The following is a 14,528-nucleotide window of genomic DNA, read 5'->3' on the forward strand; positions in this document are numbered from 1 at the left end:
GGTAGACAAAGAGGAAACCATGCGGATCTCTCCGCCACCTTTTCACTGCCTCCCTAGTGGCTTTGCACATGTGGGACCTCAGGCCATACGACCCCCAATGATGAATACACCCCTTAATATAAGCATTTATTCCAATTCCTTTGCGACAAAAATCACTGTCCATGGCGGAGCGCCTAGTTTGCACTATATGGCGCAAAAAGGATTTGTGTATGAGGACACACCTTTACATTAAACACCTCATATTTTCCAGTGCACCCTTATGGGGTATGAGACATGTTGTGCTGGCACTATTGGTGTTCACGATGTGCTCAAACCCCCCCAATCTTATTTTCAGTTACATTTAACAGATTCTTGCTCAGAGACACATGTAAGCGCCTATACTAAGGGCTGTGATGTATAGAAGCACGTCTTATCAGACCCTAATAATGTTTCACTTGACCTACAGTATAGGACCAACAGGGACATTTTACAATTATAACCACACTGGGGATGTGCAAAATTACAGTTATTACATATTTCCTAGTGGCTAAGGAAGAAGTTCACATAGCAAAAGGTGGATGTCGTGAGGATAAAGGCTCCAAAACAAGCCACAATGTTACACACTAGCTGGAGGGGGAGGGAAGACGAGCATCACGGAGTGACTGCTTCCTCCCCGGCTTCCTCCCCGGCCTCCTCCCCTCGCCCAGGACTGTTGCCGTTCCTTCTGTCTCCTTCCTCCCAGCACATTGCCACCCGTCCAGGAGGCAAGGCTCTGCCCCTTTAAATACATCCCTCTCCCCTCCTCCTCGGCTGATCGATCCTCCATTTTCCAAAAAAGAATCCTGTAATACTACCTGGAAGAGAAAAGGGATTTTTGGGATTGATCGTGGCTGGAGATAAATACGGCCAGGAAGGATCCCCCAGACTTCAGAGAGGGGAGAGGGACTGCCACTGGAATCCCCCTCCTCCCTGCCTGACAGACATGGCTGCAAACATGTACAGGGTTGGAGGTAAGAGAGATGCGCCGTGCCGCTGGCAGGCTGGGGTAGTATCTGTGGCCCCGGGGCAGGATGTGGGGGCCGGATGGCCAGGAGGACACTTTGCGCGGCAGATCCTTGCAGCAGCCTGAGGCTTGCATTCATACAGATGGCACACTCCTATACTGCCCCTGCTGGAAGTAATGAGGGCTGGGGGTAAGAGGAGGAGGCTGCAGCACCTCAGTTACCCTCTTCTGTAATCACGTGGGGCTCTCCCTGATATAGCGCTCTCCTTACAGTATATATTGTATTTACAGTATAGGGGCTCATGGAGCAGATAGTCAGTAGAGGACCGGTATATAGTGGAATAACACAAAATATATATATATTGGTATTTTCCCTCCCTGTATTAGTGGAGTTGGATGTACGCGCGCCCTGTGGACCCCTAGGCTCTCCCGCTAAGACTATTGCCATCATCCTGAATGTATGTACTAACCGGAGGGGTCCTGAAGGCCCGAAGCCCACATAGCCAATATATTATTCACACCTGATTATCTGAGTATGGTGGTAGAGCAGTATCCTAGTGCTGAGAATGACCATCTTTGTTACCCTCCTTATCCATTCCCCACTTTTAGCCGCTCCCTCCATGGCGATGCACAGCCCCCCTGGCACAGTTACATTGTATCACCACCAGTGACGGCTATTATTTCCTGTACACCTGAATGCAGGAGGTGGGCTCCCTCCCCGTCATGTCTGACAGGTAGCGCTGAGGTCAGCCTGCTCATTGAGGCTGCTGCTGGATGGTGTTTGGGATAACGGGTAACAATGAGTATACGGCTGCAGCCAGCATGGCGAGGGAGGGGGCTGGTACTACACAAGGCTGCATGAGGAGGCGGCTATTGCAGACAGGACAGGGCTATAGTCAAGTTTGCAGATGTGTGTCTTAAATTTCCAAGTAATGGTACCACATAAAATGATAGTCACCTCTCAGTGTGTGTTCATAGCATTCCTGCTGGCTGCTGCTGTGTTCAATATAGTATGTTGACAGTCATGAGAATTTTGACATGGTGAAAATAACGATGCACATGTCAACATAGAGCATGTCGACAAGCCATTTTAAGGTAATGCTATTCCTAAGGTTAATGCTAATGTTGACTACATAGATATGTTAATATCATAATATTCAACATTCTAATGTCGGCATTCTGACTGTAGACCATGTCACACATGAGTATGTATAAGGGCTGTCATCAAGCTATATTCTTTTTTTATATACAGTATTTTGTCTTTCTGCTTAATGTATTCTTTGTTCATCTCTCCTGGTTGGTATCAAACACTGGCCATACATGCTGCTACTTTCTGAAGTAATCATTGTGCGATACTTAGTGTTTATGAGGAACTTATTTTTATATTGCACCATTCATTCCTTACATTGTTATCCTTTTTTGTGTGTGAGACTTTGCATTTTCTTTTTGCAGTATTATAGTTTATTGAATGGCATGTCAGTAGTTGGGTAACTGGCATAGGGGCATATTGAATTAGTACGGGACTTTTCGCATGCCGGACTTTTCACCGACATTGCTGGTTTTCCATGCAAAAAAGTATTGCGCTTATCCCTGTATTCAATTAGAAATCGGCGAAAACAAGACCCGGCGAATTCAAACCTGGCAATAGTGCTGTCAGATTTGAGGGAAATCAGCCTGACACCCCCCAATAGGTGCTCTGACATTGGGGATCACTATAGATACCCCGGAATAGGCCTGCTGAAGGTGTTTTGGGGTACTTAAATGCTCTCAATAGCTGCTAATTAGCGTCTTTGCAAAAGTGGTAAAGAATAGCATTTAGCAGGTTTTTTTTGCAGAAAATAAGTAGTCTCAGCAAATTCTGGGTACACGAAAATGGGTGCTAGCATAATTTAAAGTTGCTAAAGTAAAGTTTTAGAAAAATGTTAAAAATAAACCTGCCGCAAGCACCTGCAATTTAAAAAAAACACCTGGGGCATACTTGGGGACCCGATCAATATCTCAAAAGAAATGAGAAAACAGAATGTCCTTTATAGGCGCACAAATACAAATAACGCATAAAATATAACCTTTATTGGTATATATTAAAACCTTATTATGTGAAATATAGTTAAAATAATATAGATAGAAGAAATAGTGAAAAAAGATAGAATGTGAAATAAAATATCAAGACACTTGACTCACTGGGTGCTGCTATTCATATTATTACTATGATATTAGAGAATCTAGGTCTCTTTTATATAGTAGTAAATCATAGACCTTATAAGCCTTCACAGTAAATAATCGTTACTCAATATGTCTTATATTATTGTATATTCTGAAACATACCATAATATGTATTATAGTTGAATATATGTAACTTATATAGACTTAGTGATTATACCAGCTCAATTGCACGACTATATATTCAATCAATACAATACATGGATTCCTTGTTTCAATATAAGATACATAATGGTAACCATATTTCTATGTGTTGCGGTTGAACAGTTATGAACATTAATTATAGTTACTGCGTATTATATTCAACTCCTTCCTAGCTATGCTAATACACACTGTGTTGGAATTTAATTAATATATACGCACTATCAAACTGTCAATTCAATTAAGTTCACCCTCATATATCATTGTGATATCGTGCGTATCATAATATGCACGTGTATTAACATAAGATAAAGGTCCTTTGGGTAGAACCTAAATAAACTAATTAGAGATCTGCAATGATCGTATTAGGGTATTATATAGAATTTCTGAGGGTATAAGATAACCGGTCAGAGTAAATGTTGATCATACTATATTGCTTAATGGTTAATTGATGTTCTCCGTTAGAAACTAAACTCCTGTATTACTGATATATCAGGTATCTCAACTACTCATTACAGGTGTAGCGGTAAGATACTAATCTTTATGATTATAAGATAACAAGTAGTCACGTATCTCCTCTGAGCCTTTGACAGGTTTAGCAATTATGTAGCAACATTCAGTTATATTGTAACCTGCACCTGATCTCCAGCTAATTACACAACACGAGATACAATGGAGATGGCTGGTAATTAACATAAAGCGTAGTATAATCTCATATGATCCTATTTTTAAAGGAGTAATATTAGAGAATGCCTGGAATTAATCATCAGACAACGTGCAATCTCAGATTGTTCACAACATATATATTAAATATACTCAAATCCGATATGATAGTGTTAGGTTCAATTAAAATTATTTGACAGTTTATGATTGTATATAGTTCACATACACTTAATGGATTTCACCAAGTATATGGTGGTGTTCACATATACAGAGCAACGAATCTCCAGCTGGTCATTCAATGTTTAATACATGGAGTTGCCCATTAGTGATCATAGAACAGTGTGTAATATTGACAAAGCCTTTTGTGAAACGTACGTTGGCGTTTTTAGGCGCTGACCGCTGATGCTGCGCTGCAATTAATATGAACTATTAGTAGTTCAAATGACCGTAGCCTGAATTTCATATCCACTGAATGTGTTGTGGTTTATTTATAAACGGACATTGATATATAGTTACTGTTGGCACTTCCTCGTCCTATGTGTTTAATGCTCTGTCAATATTACACACTGTTCTATGATCACTAATGGGCAACTCCATGTATTAAACATTGAATGACCAGCTGGAGATTCGTTGCTCTGTATATGTGAACACCACCATATACTTGGTGAAATCCATTAAGTGTATGTGAACTATATACAATCATAAACTGTCAAATAATTTTAATTGAACCTAACACTATCATATCGGATTTGAGTATATTTAATATATATGTTGTGAACAATCTGAGATTGCACGTTGTCTGATGATTAATTCCAGGCATTCTCTAATATTACTCCTTTAAAAATAGGATCATATGAGATTATACTACGCTTTATGTTAATTACCAGCCATCTCCATTGTATCTCGTGTTGTGTAATTAGCTGGAGATCAGGTGCAGGTTACAATATAACTGAATGTTGCTACATAATTGCTAAACCTGTCAAAGGCTCAGAGGAGATACGTGACTACTTGTTATCTTATAATCATAAAGATTAGTATCTTACCGCTACACCTGTAATGAGTAGTTGAGATACCTGATATATCAGTAATACAGGAGTTTAGTTTCTAACGGAGAACATCAATTAACCATTAAGCAATATAGTATGATCAACATTTACTCTGACCGGTTATCTTATACCCTCAGAAATTCTATATAATACCCTAATACGATCATTGCAGATCTCTAATTAGTTTATTTAGGTTCTACCCAAAGGACCTTTATCTTATGTTAATACACGTGCATATTATGATACGCACGATATCACAATGATATATGAGGGTGAACTTAATTGAATTGACAGTTTGATAGTGCGTATATATTAATTAAATTCCAACACAGTGTGTATTAGCATAGCTAGGAAGGAGTTGAATATAATACGCAGTAACTATAATTAATGTTCATAACTGTTCAACCGCAACACATAGAAATATGGTTACCATTATGTATCTTATATTGAAACAAGGAATCCATGTATTGTATTGATTGAATATATAGTCGTGCAATTGAGCTGGTATAATCACTAAGTCTATATAAGTTACATATATTCAACTATAATACATATTATGGTATGTTTCAGAATATACAATAATATAAGACATATTGAGTAACGATTATTTACTGTGAAGGCTTATAAGGTCTATGATTTACTACTATATAAAAGAGACCTAGATTCTCTAATATCATAGTAATAATATGAATAGCAGCACCCAGTGAGTCAAGTGTCTTGATATTTTATTTCACATTCTATCTTTTTTCACTATTTCTTCTATCTATATTATTTTAACTATATTTCACATAATAAGGTTTTAATATATACCAATAAAGGTTATATTTTATGCGTTATTTGTATTTGTGCGCCTATAAAGGACATTCTGTTTTCTCATTTCTTTTGAGATATTGATCTGGTTCTATTGGTTTGTGTCCCAGGCAGCACCCCCAGACAATTAAAATGTGTGTGAAATAGTCAATTGGGGTTTCATCATAATAGTTAGTGCAGTGGTTCCCCTCCCCTTTCCCGTCAAAACTGAATACTTGGGGACCCCCCTGGAGTCTATTTTGCTAATTTTTAAGTTTGTCCCCCAACTTTTTTGCCCCCTTTTTCAAAGTCATTTTTTGGGGTGTTTAAGTATTTTTTAAACTTTTTTTTGACAGTTTACCTTTGCGGGGCTGTCCCAAGAGTGCTGGGTGGTTCCTGCAAGTTTGCATCCCAAAACCCCAATTCTGCACTTTTTTCGACAGCTTTCATAGGCAAATCTTTTTCGCCTATTCCAATGCATTGACTTTTTGCTCCGGCGAAAAGTCTTTGCAATTGAATACGGGGATAAGTTTTTCGCCTGGTGAAATGACTTTACCGGCGAAACTTTTCTGCAGGCACTGACTTTTCGCACCTAATTGAATATGCCCCTTAGTCTAATGCTAGACTGATGTTCAAAGAGTTTAACATGGGCATTTTTAGAAAAGGGAAAAAAAAATGCTTACTAAAAGCAATAGGAAAAACCTCTAATTAGTTCTCACTTGACATGGGTTCAAATCACATTTGAGGCACAAAACATTTGTCCAGTCAAATGTCTTGCAAAGTACTTGCGGGTTAGTGAAGTTCGCTTTAGAACTCCATTGTGTCTTTACACTTGTAGCAAAGTTGAAATGGTCTTAAACAAGATGTGAACACTGCAAAGTGTGTGTCTAGGAATTGTTTTTTTCTTTTCTTTAATAGAATGTAATCTCTGTGTTACAGTTTCTGTGTATGATGATGGAGTGATAAGGAAAACCAATTGTACTTGGAATTGTGTACTGGTTAGATGACAATTTTTTTACTGTAGTATTACACCAATGGATTTGTTCTTTTGTACTTTCAAGTCTTGTACGCAAATGTTTGCAATATGTCATGGTTTTGTTAATGGCATTCTGCTCAGCCATCTTGCCATGAGTATAAGTGCCTCTGCCAACTAGAAAGCAGACGAAGCTCTGTCCATTGTTCCTAATTAGTTTACTTTTTTGGGGGACATCAGCCAGAATGCACCATAGCATTTACTGTACTCCTGGATTACCTTCATCATTGCAGTTCAGCACTATAGCTAGTCAAGGTACTACCACCACCAGCAAACTGAGTTTACAATTTGATTATTACTGAAACTATATTGTGTGTGTGTGTGTGTGTGTGTGTGTGCTGACTGTGCACAGTGCAATTAATTAAGAAATGAGGATTGATTGAGTGAAATTAGATTTGACTAAAGGTTTTTCTCAAGTTCTGATTGTATTGTAGCCACGGGTAATTGCATTTTAGTACACAGTCTTCGTGTGTGACATGATTTTATGATCTTTTGGATATTTTAATTTAGTTGCATAGTCTGTGGCGATTATTCTGGGGAAAATCAAACCTTACAAGTGAGAGGCAGCATCATGTATGCAAGTGTGTGTGTGTGTGTGTATATATATATATATATATATATGTATGTGTCTCTGTCTCTCTCTCTCTCCCCTTTGTAATGTTAATCCTTTTTTAATTTGGAATGTTAGTCCGTATCACCAATAAACTTTCAAATTTTCTTAAGGATGTGAGTTGTTAAGATCTTCTTAGTACCATCAATTATTTCCGAAAAAGATGAGTCTGGCATTCCACAATCTGTAATTCTACCTACTCACCAGAACAAATCACCAAACATAAAGGCTAAAGGCCAAATGTTAATTAAATCCAAAAGAGGTTTTTCTGGTTAAAAGTATTTTTTTTTTAATACATTTGCAAATTACTCTTGCATAAAAAGGTGTTATAAGTAATGCCACTTTTTAGGTTGGTGTAGTTGTAGATTCTTTAAACCCATCTGGGTGTGGGCTTGACAACTTTAAATTGTGGCATCGCTTTTGGCACCCAGCCTACGTGTTTCGTCCCCTTGGGGACGGTGTAATCAATAGAATTGCAAATATTTCATGTGTAGTACAAAGATATTGAATGCAAAAAAAGGCCTCACTATTCAGTGAAGGTTAGAGCCTTTGTGTAGGTCAGAGGTTCCCAAACGTGGTCCTCAAGGCTCCCCAACAGTTCAGGGTTTAGAGAGATCCATGGCTGACCACAGGTGACTTAATTAGTGCCTCAGTCCAATTTGATTTAACGATCTGTGCCCAACCATGGATATCTCTAAAACCTGAATTATTTGGGAGGCTTGACTTGAGGACCATGTTTGGGAACCACTGGTGTAGGCCTTAGCTTATAGCCAGTCTAAGTTAAAACTCCACCAGGGAAAGTGTCACAGTCCAAATTAAAAAGGTCTTGCATTACAAAGCATACTGCATATTGGTTTCTAGTGCCCTCTAAGGTTCTTTTATCTATGTCTATCGTGGGGTTCGGCTATCAGAGGATCCTCTCAGAGGTGTAACTCAAGTTGGCGTAAGACGTGTGTGTGTGTGTGTGTGTGTGTGTGTGTGTGTGTATATATATATATATATATATATATATATATATATATATATATATATATATATATATATATATTATAGGTTGTTTAAAAAGTAATGCCTAAATGCTCACAACTAAAATGTTATGGATACAGATTTGAAAATTTGCTGTAAAATACTTTGAAGTCTTAGTATCAGAATGACTCTACTCAAAATATTCACCATCTGCCCTGAAACATTTTTCTCCACCTCTCAACCCAGGCTGTGAATCCACTTTGGAAAAATTCCAGTGGTTGGTGTTTGACCCAGGAACGTATGACAATTTTAACAACCTCTGTCTTCAAAATGTTGACTCCGGAGACAGTATTGGAGAGGGCCAAACTGCTGAAAGTCAAAAGGGGCCAAATCAGGACTCTATGGTGGATGTGGCATTATTGCCCACCCCATTTTGGCAATGGCCGCAGATGTTGCCATCAAAGTGTGAGGTCTGGCATTGTCATGGTGTAACATGACATTTGACAGTGGAATTGTTGACCTTTTTTTGCAGATGGCTTCATAAGTGTAATAATGTATCGATCACTGTTGATTGGTTTGGTTCCAAGTAATCGATGAGAATAACACCTCGGCAATCCCAGAAGAATGTGGCCATAACTTTGTTTACGGATCGCTGTGATTTAAACTTTTGTGGCCTAGGTGAACTTGGGTGTTTCCATTGTTTTGATTGGGCCTTTGTTTCTGGGTCATAAAGGAATACCCAGGTCTCATCTCCTGTAATGACATTTTCCAAAAACGTCTCAGGGTTGGCTTCAAAGTTGGTCAAAAGGTCATTGTACACTTCCACCCTCTGGGCCTTACGATCCCTGGTTAATTGCTTTGGAACCCATTTAGCACACACTTTAGAAAAACAAATCAATGATTTGGGATATCGTAAAGTGCCATGGCTACATTCAACATTCAAGTTCATCACTGATATCACTGATGGTCACACGACAGTCTTTCTGAATCAAGGCATCGACTTTGTGTTGGTTCTCTGCTGTCACTGCAGTTGATGGTCTGCCACCACAAGGTTTGTCGTACATGGACGATTCTCCCGACTGAAAAACTTCATCCACCTTCTGACATTTCTATAGTCAATTGTATGCTCACCATCCATTTTTTTCAGTCTTCTGTGGATTTCTGTAGCACTGCAGCCTTCTTTTTCCAGAAACTCAGTTATGGCTCTGTTTCATCTTGGATTTCATGGTATTTCTTAGACTACCTAAACAAAAATACATATATAGATAGCAGACATATTAAACTACAAACTGACAAAGTTTCAAATAAATGTATATTATTCTAGAGTTATGAGCATTTAGGCATTACTTTTTGGACAACCCTCATGCATATATATATATGTGTGTGTGTGTATATATGTATATATATATATATAATCTCCTTCTCATGCAATGGTTTTTGTTTATTTAAATAATTTTCATCATAGTATAATACTGAAGTCCTATGTTATCAACAAAAAAGTGTTAAATCAAAATATGTTTTTATATTTTAGATTCCTCAAAATAGCCCCTTTTGCTTGGTTGACAGCTTTGCACACTCTCAATCCGCTTCATGAGGTAGTCTCCTGGAATGGTTTTCCAACAGTCTTGAAAGAGTTCCCAGAGGTGCTGAGCACTTGTTGGCTGCTTTTCCTTCACTCTGCGATCCAACTCATCCCAAACCAGCTCTATTGGGTTTAGGTCGGGTGATTGTGGAGGCCAGGTCATCTGACGCAGCACTTCATCACTTTCCTTCTTGGTCAAGTAGCACATACATAGCCTGGAGGTATGTTTGGGGTCATTGTCTGGTTGAAAAACAAATGATGGTCCCAGTAAGAACAAACCAGATGGGATGGCATAGTACTGCAGAATGCTTTGTAGCCATGCTGGTTAAGTGTGCCTTGAATTATGAATAAATCACCAACAGTTTCACCAGCAACACCCCCACACATCACACCTCCTCATCCATGCTTCACAGTGGGAACCACACATGCAGAAACCATCCGCTCACTTTCTTTGTATCTCACAAAGACACGGCGGTTGGAACCAAAAATCTCAAATTTGGACTCATCAGACCAAAGTACAGATTTCCACTGGTCTAATGTCCATTCCTTGTGTTTCTTGGCCCAAACAATTCTCCTCTTCTTTTTGTTCATCCTCAGTAGTAGCTTCTTCGCAGCAATATGACCATGAAGGCCTGATTCACGCAGTCTACTCTGAACAGTTGATGTTGAGATTTGTCTGCTACTTGAACTCTTTGAAGACTTTGTGGTCTCTAATCTGAGGTGCTATTAAGTAGCCGTTTCTGAGGCTGGTAACTCTAATGAACTTATTCTCTGCAGCAGAAGTAACTCTTGGTCTTCCTTTCCTGTGGCGGTCCTTATGAGAGCCAGTTTCATCATAGCGTTTGATGGTTTTTGCAACTGCACTTGAGGATACATTCAAAGTTCTTGAATTTTTCCATATCGACTGACCTTCATGTCTTTAAAGTAATGATGGACTGTCGTTACTCTTTACAGAGTTGAGTGGTTGGTGCCATAATATGGATTACAACAGTAGTCAAATAGTGGTGTCCACTGTGTACTAACCCTAGCTGTGCACAACACAATTGTTGGTCTCAAACACATTCAGAAGGCAAATAATTCCACAGATTGACTCTTGACAAGGCACACCTGTTAATTCAAAACCATTCCAGGAGACTACCTCATGAAGCTGATTGAGAGAATGCCAAGAGTGTGCAATGCTGTCATCCAAGCAAAGGGGGGCTACTTTGAGGAATCTAAATTATAAAACATATTTTGATTTGTTTAACACTTTTTTTGTTTACAACATAATTCCATATGTGTTCTTTCACAGTTTTGATGTCTTCAGTATTAATCTATGTTGAAAACAATTTAATTAAACAAAAACCATTGAAACAGAAGGCGTGTCCAAATATTTAAGCTGGAATAAAATAGCGGCACTCCGAAACTCTGGTAGATATATTTAATCCATGTTTTCAAAAACAGGCGGACGTTTCAGGGCATCAGTGCTCCTTTGTCAAGGTGAGTAACAGAGAAAAAGGTTAAGAGCTTACCTTTAAATACCATGGAGAAGCCCACGAGCGTGTCTGGAAGTGGAGCAGTGTGCGGCTGCCGGGTCCCAGTTAGATGACGTGTTGTCTGGGTAACTGGAGACGCGTTCCAGCCTGTGTGTATAGAAGCAGATAGAATAGTGAAATTGTAAACCAGAGTATTCCCTACAGAAGATCGAATAATAAAAAACACCAGTCTCGTAGATAAAAAAGAAAAACATAATAAAAATAGTGATACAGAAACATCACTAAAACTATTAAAAGAAGAAGCAGTAAGAGGCATGGCACGGAGCTAGAGAGGGCACTTTTGTGCGTGCCTGAAAAGGGGGCATGTCTATAGGACGCGTCCCCTTTTCGTCACTCTTGGGGGCGTACCTGGCAATTACGGACATGCCGGGCAGTCCCCAAGCGCTGCAGACAGGGAGAATAGATGCCAGGCGCATGCGCCCGGCGTCTATTCTCTGGCGGTTACCAGGTCACCGCACATTTCTCCACCCGCGGGACACTGCGACCCGCGGGTGAAGACTGCAACCGCAGGCTGTGAGGGCAGGGCGCTTTTTGCCCTCCAGAAGGAGGGCAGGGCGCCATGCCCCGCTAAAACAGCCTAGCGGGAATGTTACTATATGTTTGAAGCTCAAAGTTAAACTAGCCTACATGAGTCCCCCATAATTGAGTGGAGGAAATTTAGACATGTTAGACAACTAATGATGGCTAGATGATAAAACAATTGCAAGGAAGTAAAGGGACAGAGACTGAGGATAGCTGGATATGAGTGGGGAACAAGGGTAGTATAGCAAAATGGTCTATAGAGTTTGAAAGGACATATTGAAAAGACAGTATAAGTCCATCTAATGCGAGTTATAGCCCTCTAATACTTCGGCGTGGGGTAATTAAAACACATTCCATGTCATCCTTTCATTTAGGCCATTGGGGCTAATAGTGTTTAAGACATACATCCATTTTGATTCCATCTGCAAAAGTTTGTTGGCCCGGTCCCCACCTCTGAGTGTTTTTGGCACATGGTCAATGATTATCTGTTTAAACCCAGTCAGATCATGTTGCATCTCCACAAAGTGCCTTGCTACAGGTTGGTCCGAGGTCTTACCGCTCAAGGCCGACTTGATGGCCGAGCGGTGTAAAGCTATTCTCTCGAGTAAGGACCTAGTAGTTTTCCCTACGTAATACGCAGGGGCAAATGATTATATACACAACGAAAGTTGAGGTACAAGTTAGTACATGCTTGATGTTAAATTGTTGTTCTGTGTGTGGGTGACTAAAAGTAGACCCAATGATCATGCTGCGGCAGGTGGTACATCGGAGGCATTTATAGCAACCTGGTGCTTTTGACAAGAAACTTTTTGAGGCAAGTGTAGACAAGAAGTTGGTAATGTCCGTGTGGACAATCATGTCTTTAATATTTCTGCCTCGTGTAAAGCACGGCATAGGACGTTTGTCCTTTTAAAGCATTGTAATTCTCTATCAGTAGAGTCGATTGGCCAAAGGGCTCTAGGTAACACGGAGCTAGAGGTATTATACCTGCTAACCCATGGAATAGGTTCCTTAGCCATTCCGAGGGCTCAACTACTATTACCCAACACGAGAACAACTAACACCTCTTCCTTCTGTTTAAGAAGAATACTTAATTTATACCCCCTGGTCCAAAACTTGTTGACCACCATATCTAATTCTGAACTAAGTGAATGCTTATATTATATTATATTATATTTTTTTAATGTAAAATAAGTACTGAACACATCAACATTTTTTCTCAGTAAATATATTTGTTATGGGGCTATTGTAATAAAATTTTCACCAACTGTCAGCAACAGCCCATTCAATCCATGCATGCAAAGAGATCAATTTGTCCATAAATGAAGTTGTGTAATAATGTGAAATGACAGAGAAAAAGTATTGAACACATGAAGAAAGGGAAGTGGAAATCTATCAGTAATTAGAAAGCAATCCTGCCCCTTGTCGGTGCATATTAATATAAGATGGTTCAGTCCCCGCTGATGACCTGTAAAAAGGTGTCACAAGAAACATCTCATGATGGGTAAAAGCAAAGAGCTCTCTCAAGACCTTCGCAAACCTTATTGTTGGAAAACATACTGATGGCATTGGTTACAGAAGGATTTCTAAACTTCTGAATGTTCCAGTGAGCACTGTTGGGGCCATATCTGGAAGTGGAAAGAACATAATTTCACCATAAACCGGCCACAACCAGGTGCTCCTCGCAAGATTTCTGACAGAGGAGTGAAAAGAATTATCAGAATAGTTGTCAATGACCACTTGTGGAAAGCTTCAGAAAGGCCTGGAATTAGCAGGTACCATTGTTTCAAAGAAAATAAGTAATGTACTCAACCAGCATGGCCTGTATGCACACTCACCACGCAAGACTCCATTGCTGAAGAAAAAGCATATTGAAGCTCATTTAAAGTTTGCTGCACAACATTTGGGCAAGCCTGTGAAATACTGGGAGAATATAGTATGGTCAGATGAGACCAAAATTTAACTTTTTGGATGCCATAATACACACCATGTTTGGAGGAGAAATGGCACTGCACATCACCTCAAAAACACCATACCAAAAGTGAAGTTTGGAGGTGGGACCATCATGGTGTGGGGCTATTTTTCAGCTTACGGTACTGGCATACTTCATGTGATTGAAGGATGAATGGAAAATGAGACATTCTTGATAAAGATCTGCTGCCATCGACATGGATGCTGAAGATGAAACGAGGGTGGAAATTTCAGCAAGACAATGATCCCAAACACACAGCCAAGGACACTCTCAATTGGTTTCAATTAAAGAAAATAAAGCTGGCTGGGCCATTCTAGCAATCGCCTGACTTGAATCCAATTGAAAATCTGTTTAAAGAACTAAAGATCAGAGTTCAAAGAAGAGGCCCACGGCACCTTCAAGATTTGAAGACTGTGTGGAAGAATGGGCGAAAATCTCATCTGAGTAATGCATGTGACTAGTTTATC

The 14,528-nt window shown here is 39.6% G+C and overlaps 1 protein-coding gene across 11 annotated transcripts in view; it reads left to right on the forward strand.

Moving 5' to 3' along the window:
* The first annotated feature begins 645 nt into the window (after positions 1-645).
* MTA1 (metastasis associated 1) overlaps positions 646-14,528 on the forward strand; it is a 276,561-nt gene continuing 262,678 nt past the window's right edge. For 10 of the 11 annotated variants that reach the window (XR_015879326.1, XM_088479146.1, XM_088479148.1 and 7 more), the window contains exon 1: positions 646-989. Coding sequence is in view for 10 of the 11 variants with exons in the window: in XM_088479146.1 (XP_088335272.1) it covers positions 962-989 (28 nt within the window). In the remaining variant the exon portion in view is untranslated. The remainder of the gene's footprint in view (positions 990-14,528) is intronic. The other variant, XM_088479155.1, reaches the window with a different exon arrangement.

This window comes from Taudactylus pleione, unplaced genomic scaffold (assembly GCF_031769625.1).
Source record: "Taudactylus pleione unplaced genomic scaffold, aTauple2 ptg000227l, whole genome shotgun sequence".
NCBI classification, from domain to species: Eukaryota; Metazoa; Chordata; class Amphibia; order Anura; family Myobatrachidae; genus Taudactylus; species Taudactylus pleione.